At 40.6% G+C, this 20,197-nt stretch overlaps 1 protein-coding gene and 1 long non-coding RNA gene across 4 annotated transcripts; both read left to right on the top strand.

Annotated features, from left to right (window-relative positions):
- The first annotated feature begins 3,946 nt into the window (after positions 1 to 3,946).
- LOC124202030 lies at positions 3,947 to 7,032 on the top strand. The gene is made up of 3 exons (XR_006877878.1): positions 3,947 to 4,058; positions 4,309 to 4,429; positions 4,631 to 7,032. It is a non-coding gene; the product is annotated as an uncharacterized LOC124202030 (long non-coding RNA).
- A 2,566-nt stretch (positions 7,033 to 9,598) lies between these two features.
- LOC124202028 (alpha-amylase-like) lies at positions 9,599 to 19,966 on the top strand. Of its 3 annotated transcripts, none has more exons than XM_046598294.1 (15): positions 9,599 to 9,897; positions 9,966 to 9,972; positions 17,017 to 17,168; positions 17,255 to 17,418; positions 17,484 to 17,662; positions 17,735 to 17,841; positions 17,922 to 17,953; positions 18,033 to 18,194; positions 18,262 to 18,406; positions 18,476 to 18,560; positions 18,620 to 18,758; positions 18,831 to 19,171; positions 19,247 to 19,431; positions 19,498 to 19,592; positions 19,662 to 19,966. In XM_046598294.1, the coding sequence occupies exons 1-15, from the start codon at positions 9,737 to 9,739 to the stop codon at positions 19,814 to 19,816; spliced, it is 2,109 nt and encodes a 702-aa protein (XP_046454250.1). In that variant the 5' UTR covers positions 9,599 to 9,736; the 3' UTR covers positions 19,817 to 19,966. The 3 variants fall into 3 exon arrangements, with proteins under 3 accessions (XP_046454250.1, XP_046454249.1, XP_046454248.1); XM_046598293.1 differs by lacking the exons at positions 17,017 to 17,168; positions 17,255 to 17,418; positions 17,484 to 17,662; positions 17,735 to 17,841; positions 17,922 to 17,953 and adding exons at positions 10,055 to 10,206; positions 10,293 to 10,456; positions 10,520 to 10,699; positions 10,775 to 10,880; positions 10,960 to 10,991; XM_046598292.1 differs by lacking the exons at positions 9,599 to 9,897; positions 9,966 to 9,972 and adding exons at positions 16,555 to 16,853; positions 16,933 to 16,939.
- Positions 19,967 to 20,197: the final 231 nt, after the last annotated feature.

Genomic DNA, 20,197 nt, shown 5'->3' with positions numbered 1-20,197 from the left:
CGTCTATATAGATTTCTCTCTGCTTTCTTTTTCCACTAGCAAATATTATTATTATGCAACGTCTGTGGGTTTTTCGTGCTGTGATTTCTTCTTGTCGGCGTGTTTCTAGGTTATATTCCTCTAACCAGGAATCGTTTCGTATATTGTAGATCTATTTCTACACACACTGTGTGTTATAAGACACAAAACGTTTCAACCGAGGTGCATATATATAGCTGTTTGATATCTATTCCTTTGATCCCCATTGACATGTGTGCTGCTAGATATGCTGCATGTAATGTAAGGTAGATAGTATTCTCCGCCTGATGCTCATATTGCTAGGCATCAATGATTCTATGCCAATTATAGATGTGATGCACAACTGCTCTCGAGTTGATGGTGTAGTATAGTATAGGTGCTGGTGATGATGGGAGAGTCTGGGGCCAGCAGCAAACCCGCACACACGTCAACTTCATCATTGAAACTCTCAACTCTCCCAATTTGAATCAAAGGGCAGCAGAACTCTGTATTATATAGCGCGGTGCTGCTGTGTCTATGTCTAATGATAATAATAATACTGAAATTGCTGTTATATAGAAATGATGACGCCAACACGGCCAAACAAAAGCCAGAGCAGTTCTATTATAATTAATGCTGTAATATAAATATCCCTTTTGAATCTATATTAGACATCGTCATTGATGACGTCATGGCATATTTACGTGACCTTTACACATCAGCAGCAAATTGACTGAACTAATTCAGAGATCCATCCGCGCTATTTAGCTGCTGCATCGTGTTGTTGCTGTTTGTGCGATTGAATTGCAAATGAAATCCCATCAGCATCCAGCTGCTGAGAACTTCTCGTCAAAACAAGAGCTGCTGTGAGCCATGCATCCGCTCAAAACAGATTGTTTGCTGTGTACATCGCGGGCAAGTTTATTTATATTTTCTGGTTGGATAGATGTATAAAAATAAAAGGGCTAATGGTGGGCAAAGCTATATACACGGGTGTGATCGTCTCTATATGTATATTATGCGGTCTATATAAACTTTTTCGCTCTGCTGCTGTGTGTGTCTACGATTGCAAAGAGCTGCTGGGCCAGCAGCAGGGCGCTCAAGCGGCTGCCGCGGTCTCTCAACCGACGGCCGCTCAACTTATTGCACAGCACACATGCATCAGCAGGGCGGCGGTATAGCAATTGCGTCGAAAGACAGTCTTATATACTCTCCCGGCCAAGTTAGTTCCAAGCGCGTCCAATAACTTTCCACTCCAACCAGAGAAGATCTATCCAAGGTGTGTGCTGTCTATATAGTGTGCTGTACATAATAACTATGTGTGTGTGTAGTATCTATGTACTTGAAGGCCAGCAGCAGCTAGGGCCGTCTTCTTTTCTTTCCTGCGGGTTGATGCAGGAGAATATAATTCATCACAGCAGCAGAACAAAAACTTTTTTCTTTCTTATTTCTTCAGATTATATTTCGCTGTTGGCATGGCGCGTGCTGGCAAATATAGCGGCTCTTGTCGGCTATACTACTACCTCAGCACATAACCCCCAACTGTAATATATAACAAGCGGCCACGGCAGCAGCACAGCTTCCTTTGAAACGGAACCGCAAAAACGTCTATTTATTATTAGATGGCCAGCGGAATTTGAGGCTAGAGACTTGTCATCATTAAGCTGGACACACATCCGGCCTCTTATATAAATAAATATATCTAACTTTTCTGATTATGTCGAAATCATTTGACGGGCAGATTTATCAGGTATAGTCCGCGCCCAAGTTCTAATAATAACATTTGCGCAATTATCAAAAACTTTTCTTTCCTATCATAAATATAGCTACAAAGATTTCCACTCCAGTGGAGCAAAATAAATATATCGGCCCGTCTGCTCTTATAATATAGAATAGCCGGCCTTGAGGAGGCGATTTATCGACATTGGTCCAGCGTGGCAATAGCAGCTGCATCTTCTTTTATATTTATTATTTAGAAAAAAAGAGAGAAATATAATATATTAGGATGTATAATATTTATTTACGGTTGGAGTTGAAAGGGCCTATTGAAGTTGGTTTGAATTTGCACGGATGCTGGCCAACGTGACGTATATCATTCCGCATCAGGATTTATATGCGGACGAGATACTCTCTGCTGCTGCTGTGATAAATCACACGACAGGAGACGCTCGGGATTGGACCAGCAGCGTGCATCTATATATCCAACTGGCCGGCCGGGTGCTGTGCTGGGCTCATCTTTTCAACACTATGGGAACCCAGTCGCGATTTCCCGGCTGTCCCCTTTATGCACGTCCGAACATTTCACACCTCGAGAAACTCTTTGCTGGCCCTCCCTTTTAGATTTATATCTAATAAGATAGAAAGTATAGCTATATACATCCATCATTTCGAATTCATTTCGAATTGATTCTTTCCCCCAACGACATTTGTTTAATAGGCCTAATAATAATCTACCGTGTCGGCTGGCCAACAGCAACTATACTTGAAATGGTCGATATCAGCGTGACGGCCAGTTCAATCGATACCGGCCAACAACCGTCTGCTGGCCAGCGTCTCTACAACAATATAGGAATATCTAGCTAAATATATTATCACTCGTTCCATTTATTAACCAAACGGCGGTTGAATTCTAGATTGCATCTTATATCTACATATACGCAGCAGCTAGCAGGAGGCGATTCATTCCATTCTTGATCAACCAACCCCAAAAAAAGGGGGTCACGCGGGATTTCATCTCTTGAACGCCCAGACAGCGCAGACATTGTCAGAGGATATGAGAAGGAATGGTGAGCGAATTCCAATATATATAGCCGGCCAAGATCATACCTATGGATGTATATATGTATTAAACAGTTACGAGCAGCTGCAGCTGCTGCTGCGCAGGTTTGATTACATGCCGGGCGGAATGTCCATCATACCAGAGAGAGAGAGAGCGGTCCGTCTTTTGTCGAACAACCACGACCTTTCCAGCAGTAGCAGCGATTCTAATATAATATTGCTGGCCCTGCTGGTATGCTAGACGCTTAGACTGCTCTGCGCGCTCGATTTAATCTTGACTATAATTATTATATATTATATAGCTCTGCTGTATATAATATTCTATAGATTATATAGCCCAGCATATTTTCTTTGTTATAGATGGCACACTATACATAATAGACAATATCTATTGGATAGCCAACTCGATCCCACCCTAGATATTAGAAATAGGCTTGATATTAAACACAGGGACTTGTATTATATACTGAAGAATCGATCGATATAGTGATATACCTTTTTCCACGTATTATTATATTAGATAATAAAGCCGACAGCCGGGCAACACAAACAGTGGCCTATATTATATACAAGCAATTAAAGCTCGTATATATAAGGCGAATTAAGCGGATCAACTCTTTTTGAGAATAAAATAGATCTAGTTCGGTCTTGAGCTTGATGGTAGCTATATAATATCCATTTTATCTATGGGGATTGTGTATATAGACTCCACCTAATGATGGCAATTAACAATTAGAAATTAAGCTCTCAGACTTTTGGACATGTAATAATTTGAACGTATATATACGTGGATTGCTACAGGTGTAATTGAATCTACCTCGTCGTCTAGGGTTACACGTGATATTTTTAATTACTACTCCGCTGGATTCCGTTGCGGGTGGGACCTGATGTGGCCAACTGCTGATGCGGGTGTAAATGCTGGAACATGATCAAGACTCTAGAGGATATTATATGGGGTTTTCCATTATATGGTATTATTTACGATATAATAATAATTAGCTGTGGCGAATAATGCAATATCAAGTGACTCGTAAGATAAATAATAATGAACTCTTTATTGTGTCTTTGGGGGGTCGATTATTAATAATTTCTATCGATACCTTGACTAATTAGAATATTACTGTCGTCTGCTTTCTTTTGTTTCCAATCACTTTTTCTGGGAACTGTACACACACTTGTGGATACAAGAAAAACAGCCCAACAAATAAATTTAAGAAAATGTGGTCGTCGTGTAAACTCTCCAACTGCTCTCCACTCCATGTTGATAAAACTAAGAATCCAGGGTAAATAAAACCATTAAACTAAGAATACTAGAACTCTGGTGTCGCGTGGCTAACTGGCTCTCCATGCTCTCCACTCGATGCTTTTTGGCGGGTAAATGTGTAACTAAGAATTACAAATGCAAACATTGTGAGAGCTTTATGGTTAAGTTAAACCTGTTCTAAATTTGCTGAATGTTAGTTGCTGATTGGCATGTAAGCCCTTTTTCGATGAATGCCAGTTTTCACTATCTAACTTTTTTCTTTCGTGCAGATTTGAGGCCTGAGCCAGTCATCATAACTACAAGATGTGCTGAAGTTCTGCTTGTGCCGAGTCTGTCATCAGTCTATCTGTTTCACCTGTCATCACCAACTATCTCAACAACATCGCCTGGGTATAATGATTTTCGTTATTTCTATTAACCTGTGACCTGCTAGATGTTTCGATTATTCATGACTTGCACAAATGCAGTACACGTAAACCTTCAATTCTCCTGTTTATTGGAATTTGAGTATAATGTCTCATTTCCAACTTTTCCCCACTTGTTGTTTCTGTCAACATTTTTCGTAACTCAATTTTTATTTTTCATTTCCAGATAAACAGCATCCCATTCCATTGGAGAAACTACCATGTCGATCGAGTTATACGGATCTCTTCTACTTCCCCATTTCTTTAAATGTCTGAGCATGCCTGGCCTGTGGATTTCCCAGGCTTAAAGGTAGGACACCATTTCTCTCTATTCTTCCTTTTTCGATTATTTGGTGGTGTTTATCACATGTTTAGGTAGGCAGATAGTTAGGTTTTATCACACCTGAGGCAGGCCTTTGACTGAAACTGTTTTTCTCTTGCAATTTTAGTTTAATCAGTTAGGGTTCATTAAAAACTTCATTGTCAGAACGACTGAAGGTCAGGCCTTGAAAAATATTAAAACTTTCGACACTTTAAGCCATGAGAAAAGCTATAAAAATGGTCTGAGCAAGAGTGGGCCCTCCTTCATCACATCGTCATAATAATAATTAGGTCCGATTCCGTAATGGATCTGCTGGCTGGCTGGAACTGCCATGTCGGACGTGGAGTGGCCACGGCATTTTTTTTTCTTTTCCCCCCCAGCATCACACAAAAGGCATTTCCGCCACGGCCATCACGGACACATGAGAGCTCGGTTGGTTTATCTAGAACGGAACTTGCAGACGGCCGTGATGGATTAATAGCCCAAGCAGTCATAATAATATTCTCTGCTGTCTATTATTATTATGTAGACACCCGCACATCCACATATTATAGGGAGGGGCAGCCCAGCATCTGACGATATTTTATCTTTTGATGATGATGTGCACACACACACACACATCCAGGTCTATACACACTCTTAGTCGAGACAGCTGATATCATCATCAATAAACCCGGAAGAACCCCTGGCATTTCTTGTCCAATCAAATGGCATCTTTTTTCGTCCCAACTTGCTCAATCAACATATTAAAATTTGATATATTTTGGGAAATTGTGTCCTTTTATCGATTCAACAATGGCATTTATTTCGCCGGGGAGCTGGCGACAACACACGCTGGGGGGGCGGATATCGATTTGCTATACTTTCTGTATTATATTCATTTCCCGGGGTGAAACAACAACAAAGTTTATAATTTAGCCATGAAATTGGATTTCTCTTTTTCCTTTTATTTTTAATATCTCAAAAGTATAGCGAAGGGGAAAGGCAATCATCAGTCACTTCAGTGTGACTCTCTGCTGGCAATTTTTCACGACTAATGAACGCCAGACACAAAGTGTCGCAGCCAGCAGCACAGCACACTCGTCAAAAACGCTCAGACACGCTCTCGAGCTATGGCAAATCATTTCCATGTGCCAGTAGTACTCAAAAAGTCTTTCACACTCGCATTTACATGGAAAAAGAGTTAAATCTCAGCATTACGCTATACGATTTGAACATTTTTTTGAAAATCAAATCTTTGCCGCCATCAATTTGGGCGCCAAATGGCGGACGCCGTTTGAATGTGAAAATTCGACTATCGAAATCAATTGAATTGCCAAACTTTTTTAATTTAATTTTTATTTTTTCGAGCGCAAAGAGAGGAGCAGTTTTAATTGGAAAAAACTCTTGTGAGCTCACATAGAGAGAGCAGAGCGTCGTTCGAATTGTTTGCAATCGCGGAACAAAGATTTTCGTCCGTATAACTTTGTGCCGCTGCTGCTGCTGCTGCCATTCCGCACGATTGACTTTAATGCGTTTGAACGCAAACGGGCAGAGTGGAGAGCAGCAGCTGCAAACAACAAGACGAAAAGAGCCGAGCCGAGCAGAGAGTGTAAAAAGAATCAAATGATGTTTGTGAGATGCTGTAATAGATGGCGACTCAACTCGTTATAGATCCCCTTTTTCTCTTACACGCCATCAAGAGTCTCAAGTGCTCTTGATAGACTTGTATAGTTTGATGGACGTTATTTCAAATGATATAGGCCCCCTTTTTTTAAATGTGTTTGATCAGATATGCTGATCTTGTTAGACATACGCCGTTGCTTTCGGGTGCTGGATCTTTTAACTTTTTAACTTTAATGAGAGAACCGGCCCTGCCCGTCGTCGTAAAGGGGGAATGTGCGTGATTTTCCAGCGACTATAGTAGAAGCGCAAGTGAAACATTTTCGAACAATCATACGCGGTTCAAAGCGCCGGCCGTAAAAGATTTCCGTGGAAACTTCTAGGCCCTTCTGGTGGTGGTCCTGTCTGTGTACTCAATTCGTGGAATGTTGGCGAGCGCGCGCGCCTTTTGAATAATAGAATACCCGCGCGCCACAGAGAGCGTGCAGCGTGCTGTGCTGTGCCTTGGAAAATTAATTGAATTCAATCAATTATATCCTTTCACATGTCGAAAGGAGAGGAACTGCTCTGCATAATAATACTATATACGTAGAGACTGTGGATCAAAGCGACGACACTTTCCGTATCAATCGAATGCAGTTATCGGAATTCCGGGGGGGCCAACTCCGAGGGGTTATTTAAGCTGTCGGTGGGCGGGCGGGAAATTGAATTATACATGACGAAATTTGAATCTCTTGCGAAATTTTCTCGCCTTTTCACGTCGGCTCGACACCACCCATTTTTTAAAATTTCTTTCACCTAATGTGCACAGTTCCAGGAGGATGAAAAAACAACCAATTTCATTTAAATGAATTAATTTTGATTTTATTTTTACCTGGGAAGACACAGGTACCATACAAGTCACGAACACGTCTAATTTCATGCCGTCTATCCGTGCGCTTGCAACAACAAGGAGAGAGCTGAGCTGTTGGCGTTTGAAATTTATTGATTATTATATACAGCATGCACCGTCGTCGCCGAGTTGCTGCTGGGATGGTGAGCTGGTAGTACAGTAGAGTACTATAGATGGGCCGGGGCGGGATATACGTATAGATGTAGACGGAAACTTATGTCAGCACGGGGGGCTCTCTCTCTCTCTCTCGCAATCAAACGACTTATTGATTCCCAGTTGGGTATAGGGAGAAGAAGGAAAAAGATTACGTTTTATAGGTTAGGATGTACACTATGTATGTGATGGGGGGGATAGCTGCCCGGTCGGAATTCCGCTGCTCCAACGGACCGTGCCTTATAGTTCGATCTAGACGTCCGGCTTCTCTTTTACATTATTGTACCGATGTTCTGCTGGGCTGGGCAAGTGGGTGGTGGTGGTGTAGGCCTATTGATTACAGCATCAATAATATGGCCATCTGCTGTGGTGTAATCATGGGCTGGGCGCAGGTGCAGCACTCGATGCCGGGAGAGTGTCGTGAATAAAAGAAGAAGATGCGCGAGTTTAACTCGGGGCTATGTTTGCGTCGCCATGGGTCAGTAGGCAGCAAAATGGTGTGTGACCTTCAAAAGCCCGTGAGACGTGAGCTATATAGAATAAACGAGTGGTGATTGAAATCATTATGAGCGGAGTGGAGTATGTACTATTCCTCTTCCTCCCTTTGAGGAAATGATTCGACTAATTCCGCCCGCCTTGCCCGACAGCAGCAGCAGTCGGCTCCTCTATAGTGTGAGAGGCGGGACAATTAACCAAGGATTTACTGGAACAATACCGACCAATTGGCTATTCTTTCCTGGGAAAATTCCCCCCCTCTTTTTTATTTTGGGAGGGTAAAAGATTAGACGGGAATGTTGGACGGATTGAATTGGATGTTGGACGTTTGTCCGTTTCCTCAGATCTAATTTAGGCCTATACCAAGTCCAGCCCCCTCTTTTCCGACGGGATCGAAGACTCCATGACATCTAGCGAGCTGGTCGGAAAAGTATTTTGGTAAAAATGAAGCAAATTATGCCAAAAGTCTACGCTTAAACAACGAACTAAATTTTAAATCTTTTCTTCTTTTTTTCAGTATTAAATCTAATTTTTCATTTGGAATTATAGGAAATGTAGGATCGTTCAGTGAGTCTATAACGGTAGCGACACAGCACGCAGCAACCTGGAGTAAGTTTTAAAAACCTGAAAAAAAAAACATTAAAATTATACGTAACAAATGGATTCTAAACTGCGCCACAAATTTGTATCTTTTAAGATTTCAGACATCAAATATTGATTGACTTTTTAGTGATAAGAAATGTCGATCCGGTTTGATGGGGTAATTGTTTGCACTAAGCTCATAAATGATTGGGAACTTTTCTACTAACGGAGGGGAAAAACACAAGTCGAATCCAAACGTAATTAACTTTTTCTTTAATTTGCAAAGAAAAAATAAAACATTTTTTCTTCATTCGCTTCTCGGAAAATGATCTATTTTGGGATTTTCATTTCCGGAAAAAAGTTTCCTATACTTCCTTTCACGCTCACCTTATTTGCTAGACTTTCTTTGCTCTTAATTTGTTAATTCGATCGTTTCTCTACAGATTCTCTGGAAAAATGGAAACGATCATTCATTTATCACGCTGGGAATGATGTTGGTTTAATTGGATTAGCTGTCAAATTACAGTCCGTGATGAAAGTGTACACTAAACGTTGCGCAACTATGCATGAAAGGTCATCAGACAGGTGGATTATAGACTCATCATTCCTTATCAAAAAAACAAATTTGAGAGAGAAAGCAAATAGTTATAAATAAATGAGAGCAAACAACAGTTTTTCCCATCAACCCAACAACAATTCTCCCGTTTATGTAACACACTAACTTTAATTGCATTTTCTTTGACTAGCTCTAGTACGGATTTTAAACGAAATGAGCTGGTATCACGTTATATAATCAAACATCAAAATGTTATTTGGGTAGTCGCTGTATCAAAGTCGATCAAAGTTATTGGTGTCAATATTTATCCAAAGTTTCGTGTGTGAACTAAAGCAGGTCGTCGGCTGTGGCCACGCGCATCTATAGACGACGTACTTCAACATTTTGGACCACACTCGAGGACTTGGACTGCCCGATAAGGTCACGTGATAAAACAATTGTAGAAACAAAGACACTTGCAACTTGACAAAAGTCAACTTTGGTAATCGGATAGCAGAAAGTCAGAGAGGAGTGGGGAATTCAAATTCCAATAAATAAGGGCACGAGAAATGTTTTTAGCCAAAGACACAACTCACCGATCAGCCAGTGACGTCGCATGTCAGGGCTCGATCCGATTTCTAGTGTGAATAAATCTATCCATTACTTTCGCAAATTTGATTGCCTACCAATAGTTGTATTATTTGTTTGAAAAATGATGCGTTGGTTGCTATTTCTTGGGCTGGCAGGCTACTGCTCGGCTTTTTTCGATCCCAAATGCAATGGCAAGCAGGTCATGGTCCACCTTTTCGAATGGAAATGGACAGACATCGCCGCTGAATGCGAACGTTACTTAGCAGGAGCTGGATATTGCGGGTAAGTTTGATAAGAGTCAAAAAAATTTCCTATTCATAAATTTTAACTTTTCTTTTTTATTTTTTCAGTGTCCAGGTGAGATGACAACCCCACAACATTTCATTCTTCACATTGGAAACTCTTTTAAAATTTAGTAATTAACCTAAATTTTGTATAGGTATCACCACCTATGGAACACGTCATTTTAGCAGAGAACAACTACCCTTGGTGGCAACGCTACCAGCCGGTCAGCTATAAATTGTATTCCCGATCGGGTAGCGAAGCCGAGTTTACTGACATGGTTCACCGTTGTAATAGCGTCGGCGTCAGGTTAGTTTTTATTTTCTACTACGGAAAGAATTAAAAAAAAAGATTACCGTCGAAATCGTAAATTTTATCCAATTATTTCATTTCAGGATTTACGTCGATGCTGTTGTTAATCACATGACCCCAACGGGTGTGTCCGGTGTGGCGGACGGTGGGTCAACTTATAACACTAACGGCCATGCTCGCGATTTTCCAGGGGTTCCTTACAGTGCTGAACATTTTACGCCCCGTCATAAGTGTCCTTCCGGCGACGGTAATATTTTTTAGAAATTATTTTCAATTCCGTTAATATGCACAATATTTCGTGATTCTAAAGGCACTGTCGACGATTACAACAACCCTTCCAACGTGAGAAATTGCTACCTGTACGGCCTGACTGATTTGAACGGGAGATTGGAGTACGTCCGCGAGAAGGTCGTCGGTTATTTCAATCAACTCATCAAGATTGGAGTAGCTGGAATTCGAATGGACGCAGCCAAATACATGTGGCCCGAGGGTAGGTTGATTGAATTAATTAATTGAATTAATTGATTGAATACATGATGAATAAATAACATGTTTGCTTCAAAGGATATTTCGGCTACTCTTTCAAGATTGACCGACTTGCCAACAGACCAGGGATTCCCGGCAGGCTCCAAATTCTACGTGTTCCAGGAAGTGATTGATCAAAACGACGGGTGACTATAAAGGATTTCCATTTAACAAACGCTCGACTCTTCATTAACTTTCGCTTATTTCGATTCATTAAATCAACAGAGCCATCAAAGTCGACGAATACTACAACACAGGTTAGCTACTAAATGATAACATTAGCGGCATTTCCCCTTGAATGTAATTAACCCTGTGCTCTGTATTATTATCAAATAGGATACGTGACTGAATTCCGTTACTGCTTCAAAATCGCCTCTGGTATCGAGGACTACGGACAACTGAGCAATTTGATCGATTACGAATCGGGTATGGCCCGCTCTGACAGGGCTTTCATCTTCACCGACAATCACGACAACCAGCGCGGTCACGGAGGAGGCGGTAAGTGGTCACTCGTAAGACTCTGTTCATGTCTTACAAAGGCGTATATTAACTCTATTTGTATTAAAACTCGACAGGAAATGTCATCACGCACGAAAGCCCACGCGATTACAAACAGGCCGTTGCTTACACCCTGGCCCAGGATTACGGATTCACGCGGATAATGAGCAGCTATTACTTCACCAACACTGACCAAGGGCCACCCAGTAACGGAGGCTACAGGTATATTAAATTCCGCACAATTAATTGTTAGTCATTTATTAACATATTTGATATTATATCCATTCAGCACGGCTGATGTCATCATTAACGGTGACGGCAGTTGCGGTGGCGGATGGGTTTGCGAGCATCGCTGGAACGTCATGAAGAAAATGGTAAATTCATTTTGTGTTGTTTACTCTCATCTTTGATTACATTAATCAATTTGATTGATAGGTTGAATTCCGTAACGCCGTAGTCGGTACCTCAATGGAGAATTACTGGAACAACGGTAATGCGGTGGCATTCTCCCGCGGAAATAAAGGATTTTTCGCCATGGCCAAACAAGGATCCATGTCCGAAAGTCTTCAGACAGGTAAATTTTGGTTTATTTGAGCTAAATACTTCGTATTGTGAACGAATTTTTCAAATTTGGGTCTTAAGGTTTGCCCGCCGGAAGCTACTGCAACATCATCGATGATTGCGCATCATCCATTCAAGTCGGAGCAGATGGTATGGCGCAGATCTCAATTAACAACTACGAAGAACCCATTCTGGCCGTCTGTGCTGCTGGTTGCGGAGGCAGCAGAGTGGCCCCAGGACCGATTTAGGAATGAGCCCTTGCCAGATCAATTTTTGTTTATTTGGGATCAAATTTTAGTTTTGAGTTTCCTTCTAAAGGGAAAAGACATTAACCTTAAGTCCAAAATACAAGCCTTAGCATATTAAAATCTTGATTCGTATCGTGATTAGGTACTAGATTTTAACTTAAGGCTTAAGAAAGGTGAAATCTTTAGGTGGTTTTTCTTTCTTCAGTTCTTGGCAGTAATAGACTACTTGGCAGTCAGTTGGTTCTACGTCAGCCGAGTGGATGTTTGAAAACAAAATAGTGAAAACTAATCGACAGAAAGTTCCTACATTAATTGCAGTGTTTTCTGTATCTCTGGTTCTGCCAGCAACTTTAATAAGGCGTACTAATCACGCTTGTTTATTTTGCTGCTGCTGGTATGGGATGGATTAGTTGTCGATTGTCGCACTAGATGACCTTTACAACTATAGCCATCTAGCGCTAGTTGGTCATTCAAGCAAAAATAAAATTAAATACCTGGCTCTCGCATTGCTTTTGTAGCGAATTTTCCCTATTTCTTGTTTTCTAGATGAAAGCCAGAGGAGAAATTATAGAATGAAAGCTCGAGAAATTGATGGGACAAGGAGTCGAACTCTTTTCTCGCCAGCCTTTAGTGTCGTTATTATCATTAAACCTCGCAGCGCATCTCCTGTGCCGAGTTAGTTGCCGGGTATTTTAATGTCGTTCAAAAAGAAATAAAACAAAAAGGTTTTTTCATTCAGGGTTCGTCATCTCTCATACCGGTCTATTACAGCAGTAGCCAACCCTCGAGTACTACAGCGTACAAGAGTGTCCCACGTCTTACGATGATAATCGATCTGACTTGCCCCAACGAATTTATCTTAAGTTTTTTTAATTTTTTTAAATATGCCGCGCATATAAATTGTTAGTAGTTTGTGTAAGTAGTGTAAGTAGTTGGTGTTAGTAAGGGCTAGTACACATGCATAGTTATATTATACAGAGCGATATGAGGAACAACAATGGGAGACAATGTGGCGGAAGTGGGAATCGAACACGGGACATTTTCATACAACGCTAGATGCTATAACCACTATACCATGGTCGCATATCCTGTTTTAACTATTTCCGGAAGTAAATCATATCCTTAAAAAGTATTGGCTGAGTATTTATAACAATATTTTTTTCATAAGGATATTACTTGGTAGCCTAGTGGTATAGTCTTAAATTGGCATGCCGTAGTTCAGGGTTCGAATCCCATCGAAGACTTCCGGACACTCACTTTCTAAATTTCACTACCTTGCTAAATCAAATCTTGTCGGAAGTTGCCTCGCATTAAAAAAAGAAGCTTAAGTTTTTCTCAAAGAAAAGCAGAGTGAACCTTTGTTGCAGCATGAGATACATCCCTTTCTATTTTTTTTTTTACGAACAGCCCTTCTACCTTGCTAACGCAGCGCAGGTAGCTGACAATTTTGCACAATCGTTCAATTTTGAACAGTGTTGAGATTTTGTACATCAGGTGGCTTCGCCAAGGTGTTGATAGTTTTGTCTTTGTCCGTTAGGTGGCTTCGTCTATAGCTGTCAGCTGAATCGAAAGCAGCCATTCAGTTTTGATTTTTGTCAGTGGTTCAACATGGCGATGGCCACTTCGACTTTGTACCTATATGTCCAATATGTCGATGTCCAAGTCAAGTTGCAACTTTATTAAGTTAACAAGTTATTCTCTTAAAGTGACAATATCTGATAATCGATTTTTTTTCTAAATTGAATGAAAAGCCGTATTTTTTTCCCTCAAACAGTCATGTTATCGGTATGTATGATCATTCGATGTGATTATAAATTACATAAACATGCTTTCTGACTTCTGTAGGCATAAGACATTCACAGTTCTTTTCACAATTTCAAGTGTTGCTACTTATAAGATGGTTACAAATTAGTGGAAACCACATAAAACATATCATTAATCAATATGAGATAGTACCGGGTCAGTTGTTTGGGTTGAGTTGAGTATCAGTTGAAATTTCTCAAGATATATTCTAAGTGTGTGCTCTTGTGTTTACATATAAGTTTATAATATGATTTACAGTTATCATATCAAGGGTATATGTTGCATCCCACAGTTTTGGTGAATCACCTTTCAGTGGTGCAGTCATCCCCATGCCAATTTTTTTTACTTGAAATTCCAGTTAGTCTGGCATGTATCCTTTGTAGTACAGGTCATATTGATTAGAAAACAGAATGTTCAAAAGTTTGTTGAATATCTTACTACTGTGGTCCTTTTGATCGAAAATGGTGTCTTATTATTCCAGCAATATTAACTGAATTAGATGTGTATTAGCCTACAGTTAAAAAAGATGAAAAGTATTTCCAACGAATTTTACATTCTCATTCATTTTCATTACATTTTTATGAATTTTCATATTAAAATAAAATCATAGGAAAACTAAAAACTTACATTGATTTAACTGGTTTTTTCATTCCCATTTACTAGTTTTGCCTACTTTGTGTTAAATCTGCATGGTCATCTTCCAGGTTCCAGGAGTGAAAATCCCAAATGCCAACATTGCAAATAAGTTTTCTTTGTTAATTTGGCTTTCTTAATTGCCAAATCTGTGATAGTGGAGAGTGGCTGTTCTTGACCCCGTTAACGCCACTCGTTACAGTTAATCGTCGTGATTAGGCCTACTTGATTATAAAGAAAGTCCTTGCTTAAATTAAAGAAGTTAGACATAATGATTTGCTTATATAATAGGTATTCCAATCTACAGGATATGTATGATGTTTACCAACACTGATCACAGTTTCATACATGACACAAAATACTGTTGAACGTTGGCTTCGAACACTGCAGAATCATCGTCAGGCAACCTAGCTTTTGCCTACATGTTCCAGGATTTAACGGAGGTCGGAGAGAAAATAGGTGATTTTGAAATCATTTTCATTCATCTACTGACTTCGTTGCAAACCGGATGGAATACCAAACAAACAAAAAAAAACACCTTATCTTCGCCCCCCCCCCCACCTTCATTCGTGGTGCCGTTCGTGAATACCAGTCAAAGTCATCATGTCAAGGACGACAAGGATACTTTGCACGAAAATTCAAGGTATGAGAAATTTTAGATTTTGCTAAGGATTTTAAAAATAAATATTATATCGTAACAGGAGGACTGTCTGGCCAGTAAAGTATGCCGGATGAGTCGAATACGGGATCTTCAAACGACTTCCGGTTCTATTGTTTGGGCTCATCAAGTTACGGGGCAGCAACTTGCCTGAAACAATACTTACGTTAAGCGAGTTGAAGATGTCGAAGGTAATACATCACAGAAAATAAGTCCAGGTAAGGACTGCGAGAACCGTGTCAAAATTGTCAAGTATAGAAATGTCCCTGTCAATCCTAGGGTCAACGACGCCGACGCAAATTGAGATGAGGCTATCATCGTCCAGGCCTGGACAACGTCAGGCCTCAGGCGCAATCCCGTCAAGTTATAGCGCTCGTCCATCCACCCAAAGGCCAACACAGGATCTAGCATTCACACACCATTTATCCGTTGGACAAGGTAACAATGCCATCTGACGCTAAAGTTGGGAAAATAACGATTTTTTTTTTAAATCTGGTTTTCAAACACTTTTATATCAGGATATTACGCGGATGTATGGATCACACCGCTAGAAAGGATCGCAGATCTGCGTGTGAAACGGATCGTTAAGGCCAAAGTCGGAACGGAACTAGGATGGGCGGCAACGACTACGGTATAAAATCGCCAATTTCTACCAGATTTGTTGCTGCGCTGACATCACGCAATTAGAACATGTGGATAAATCAGAGTAACGCCGGAAATGTCTTTTGATCCACTTTCAAGGTAAGCGTTCCAGGTTTCTAGGTTCACGTCAAGAAGATTTTAAATTTGCGTCGTCACTCCTATTTAAATAATCGAATAAATCTAAGTGACATTAGACATTTTTATTAAAGTAGCTGTCAAATTGCAGTCGTGATAAAAGTGTATACAGCAAACGTTGCGCAATTATGTATGAAACGTAGATAAGCCACCAGTCAGCAGACATGTGGATTATAGACTCATCATTCCTTATCAGGAAACAATTTGACAAAGAAAAACAAATAATTGTATGTGTGAGTGCAAACAACATTTTCCTCGCTTATGTAACACCCCAACTTAAATTGAATATTTTTTGAAATAAGTAGAACAGATTTTAAATACATGATCAGGTATCACGTTATATAACCATTCGTCAAAATGTTTTTTGGATAGTCGCTGTACATAAGTTATTGGTGTCGATATTTCGCCTACGTGTCAAGCGGACGCGCCTACACCTCAGCTGTGGCAATCTGAATTTCTAGACTACGTACTTTAACATTTTGGACCGCACCACACCCAAGGACTTAGACTGTCCGATAAGGTCACGTGATGAAACAATTGTAGACACAAAGAAACTTGCGACAAGTTTGGTTACCAGATAGCAGAAAGTCAGAGAGGGGTGGGGAATTTTCAATTTCAATAAATAAGGGTACGAGAAATGTTGTTAGCAAAAGAAACAACTCGCCGATCAGCCAGTGACGTCGCATGTCAGGGCTCGATCCGATTCTAGTGTGAATAAATCTATCCATTACTTTCGCAAATTTGATTGCCTACCAATAGTTGTATTTTTTTAGTTGAAAAATGATGCGTTGGTTGCTATTTCTCGGGCTGGCAGGCTACTGCTCGGCTTTTTTCGATCCCAATTGCAATGGCAAGCAGGTCATGGTCCATCTTTTCGAATGGAAATGGACAGACATTGCCGCTGAATGCGAACGTTACTTAGCAGGAGCTGGATTTTGCGGGTAAGTTTGATAAGAGTCAAAAAATTTATAAAGTACAGTTTATTCTATTCAGAATTTTTTTCCTTTTTTATTTTTTCAGTGTCCAGGTGAGATGACAACCCCACAACATTTCTTACATTGGAGACCCTTTTTTGATATAGCATTTAACCTAAATTTTGTATAGGTATCACCACCTATGGAACACGTCATTTTACCAGAGAACAACTACCCTTGGTGGCAACGCTACCAGCCGGTTAGCTACAAATTGTATTCCCGATCGGGTAGCGAAGCCGAGTTTATTGACATGGTTCACCGTTGTAATAGCGTCGGCGTCAGGTCAGTTTTAATTTTCTACTACGGAAAGAATTTAAAAAAAAAATTACCGTCGAAAACGTAAATTTTATCAAAATATTTCTTTGAAGGATTTACGTCGATGCTGTTGTTAATCACATGACCGGAACGGGTCGATCCGGAATTGCGGACGGTGGGTCATCTTATAACGCTAACGGTGATGCTCGTGATTTTCCAGGGGTTCCTTACAGTGCTGAACATTTTACGCCCCGTGATCAGTGCCCTTCCGGCGACGGTAAATATTTCTTAAATCATTTAAAATTCCGTAAGATTCACTCTAATGATTTGATGATTTTTAAGGCAATGTCAACGATTACAGCAACCCATCCAACGTGAGAAATTGTTATCTGGTCGGCCTGACTGATTTGTATGGGAAATTGGACTACGTCCGTGAGAAGGTCGCCGGTTATTTCAATCAACTCATCCAGATCGGAGTGGCTGGAATTCGAATTGACGCAGCCAAACACATGTGGCCTGAGGTATAGATTACATAATTTGGTCTAAAGTTCTTCAATGATTTAAAATATGTTAATCTTTTCTTTGCTTGAAAGGATATTTCGGCTACTCTTTCTAGATTGACCGACTTGCCAACAGACCAGGGATTCCCGGCAGGCTCCAAATTCTACGTGTTCCAGGAAGTGATTGATCAAAACGACGGGTGACTATAAAGGATTTCTATTTTACAAACGCTCGACTCTTCATTAACTCTTAATTTATTTCGATTCATTAAATCAACATAGCCATCAAAGTCGACGAATACTACAACACAGGTTAGCTACTAAATGATAACATTAGCGGCATTTCCCCTTGAATGTAATTAACCCTGTGCTCTGTATTATTATCAAATAGGATACGTGACTGAATTCCGTTACTGCTCTAAAATCGCTTGGGGTATCAAGGACTACGGACAACTGAGCAATTTGATCGATTACGGATGGGGTATGGCCCGCTCTGATAGGGCTTTCATCTTCACCGACAATCACGACAACCAGCGCGGTCATGGAGGAGGCGGTAAGTGGTCCAGAAGACTCTGTTCATGTCTTACAAAGGCAAGTAACGTCTAATTGACACTCGACAGGAAATGTCATCACGCACGAAAGCCCACGCGATTACAAACAGGCCGTTGCCTACACCCTGGCCCAGGATTACGGTTTCACGCGGATAATGAGCAGCTATTACTTCACCAACACTGACCAAGGGCCACCCAGTAACGGAGGCTACAGGTATATTAAGTATTCCGCACAATTAATTGTTAGTCATTTATTAACATATTTGATATTATATCCATTCAGCACGGCTGATGTCATCATTAACGATGATGGCAGTTGCGGTGGCGGATGGGTTTGCGAGCATCGCTGGAACGTCATGAAGAAAATGGTAAATTAATTGTGTGTTGTTTACTTTTCTTTGATTACTTTAATCAATTTGATTGATAGGTTGAATTCCGTAACGCCGTAGTCGGTACCTCAATGGAGAATTACTGGAACAACGGTAATGCGGTGGCATTCTCCCGCGGAAATAAAGGATTTTTCGCCATGGCCAAACAAGGATCCATGTCCGAAAGTCTTCAGACAGGTAAATTTTGGTTTATTTGAGCTTAATATTTTATTTATACTGTAAACGAATTTTTCAAATTTGTCTCTTAAGGTTTGCCCGCCGGAAGCTACTGCAACATCATCGACGATTGCGCATCATCCATTCAAGTCGGAGCAGATGGCATGGCGCAGATCTCAATTAACAACTACGAAGAACCCATTCTGGCCGTCTGTGCTGGTGGTTGCGGAGGTGGTGGAGGCACCCCAGGACCAACCATTCCGACTACAACTGGTCCGACTCCCCCTCCCATGACGGGTGTCCAGCGAACAGTGGTCTTCGTAAAGAAACAGACGGCCCCAGGTCAAGATTTGTTCATCCGCGGTGGAATCGATTCAACCGTTCGCCCTGGATGCACTCAAGACATCACTTCCACTTGCGCCATAGATTTCCAGGTCTGAATGGTTTCACTGAGAATGAGTGATAAGAAATTCCATAAGATTTTTTTTTTTTTTTTTTTTTTTTTACAGATGAAATCATTGGGGGCAAGTTCCCATTACGATAAGTACAACAGCTGGAGCACCGGAGACAGTCGACTTGATTGGTACGGAGCCGAGCCTGGACAAGGATCTTATGTGGGTCAAACTGCCGAAGGAACTCCTTTGGCTTGGACCTCGAACTCGGCTTCCAGCCCCGGATATCAAAGCCTTAACGCGTAGGAAATCATTTTGGTTGAATTAGCGTATGTAAATAATTCGCCCCTTGTATAACATATTGGTAGTTGGGGAGATCATTACTGGATGGTCGAATTCGATATGGATTGCTCCCAGAGCGAAAATGGATGGTTCGAAGTGAAATCTTTCCTTACCAACGGAGGTAAACCAAATTATTGTCGATTATATTTCATCTTTGTTTGTGTTAATGATTTTATTTTCATATTTCTAGCTGGATGGGAAAGTGACATCAGTCAGTCTACATGCACAGGATCAGCCGGTGGACGTGCCCCTTACACATCCAAGAACCATTTAGGCCGTTGTGGTTTCGTTAACGTGTTTGATTTCGGAATGAGCACGTGCCAGATCAACCCGTTTTCTGCATAGATTATCCATTGATGGAAGTTCAATTTTGTTTAACTGCGAATGAAGTGCTTACATACTTTGAGTTTTTCAGTTTTGTATTACCGTAAGGGAAAAACCAATCTATTGGCGTAACCAAAAGTTTAAAATAAAGGTCTCGTTTATAAATAGAAATCCTGATTGTTAAATATTAGGCCCTAAATTTTAACCTTAACTTGATAACCTTAGAAAAGGTGAAACTTTTCTGTGTTCATTAAAATAATAATGTTGAACAGTGTTGAGAGTTTGTCCGTCAGGTGGCTTCACTAATAGGGATGAATTTGTCCGCAAGGTGGCTTTTCTAAAAGAGTTGAGAGTTTGTTCGTCAGGTGGCTTCACCAGCAGCTGATTAATTGAAGCAAAAAC

This window comes from Daphnia pulex, chromosome 9 (assembly GCF_021134715.1).
Source record: "Daphnia pulex isolate KAP4 chromosome 9, ASM2113471v1".
NCBI classification, from domain to species: Eukaryota; Metazoa; Arthropoda; class Branchiopoda; order Diplostraca; family Daphniidae; genus Daphnia; species Daphnia pulex.
Note: the sequence above shows the minus strand (reverse complement) of the source record. Positions and strands in the feature narration are given on the sequence as shown.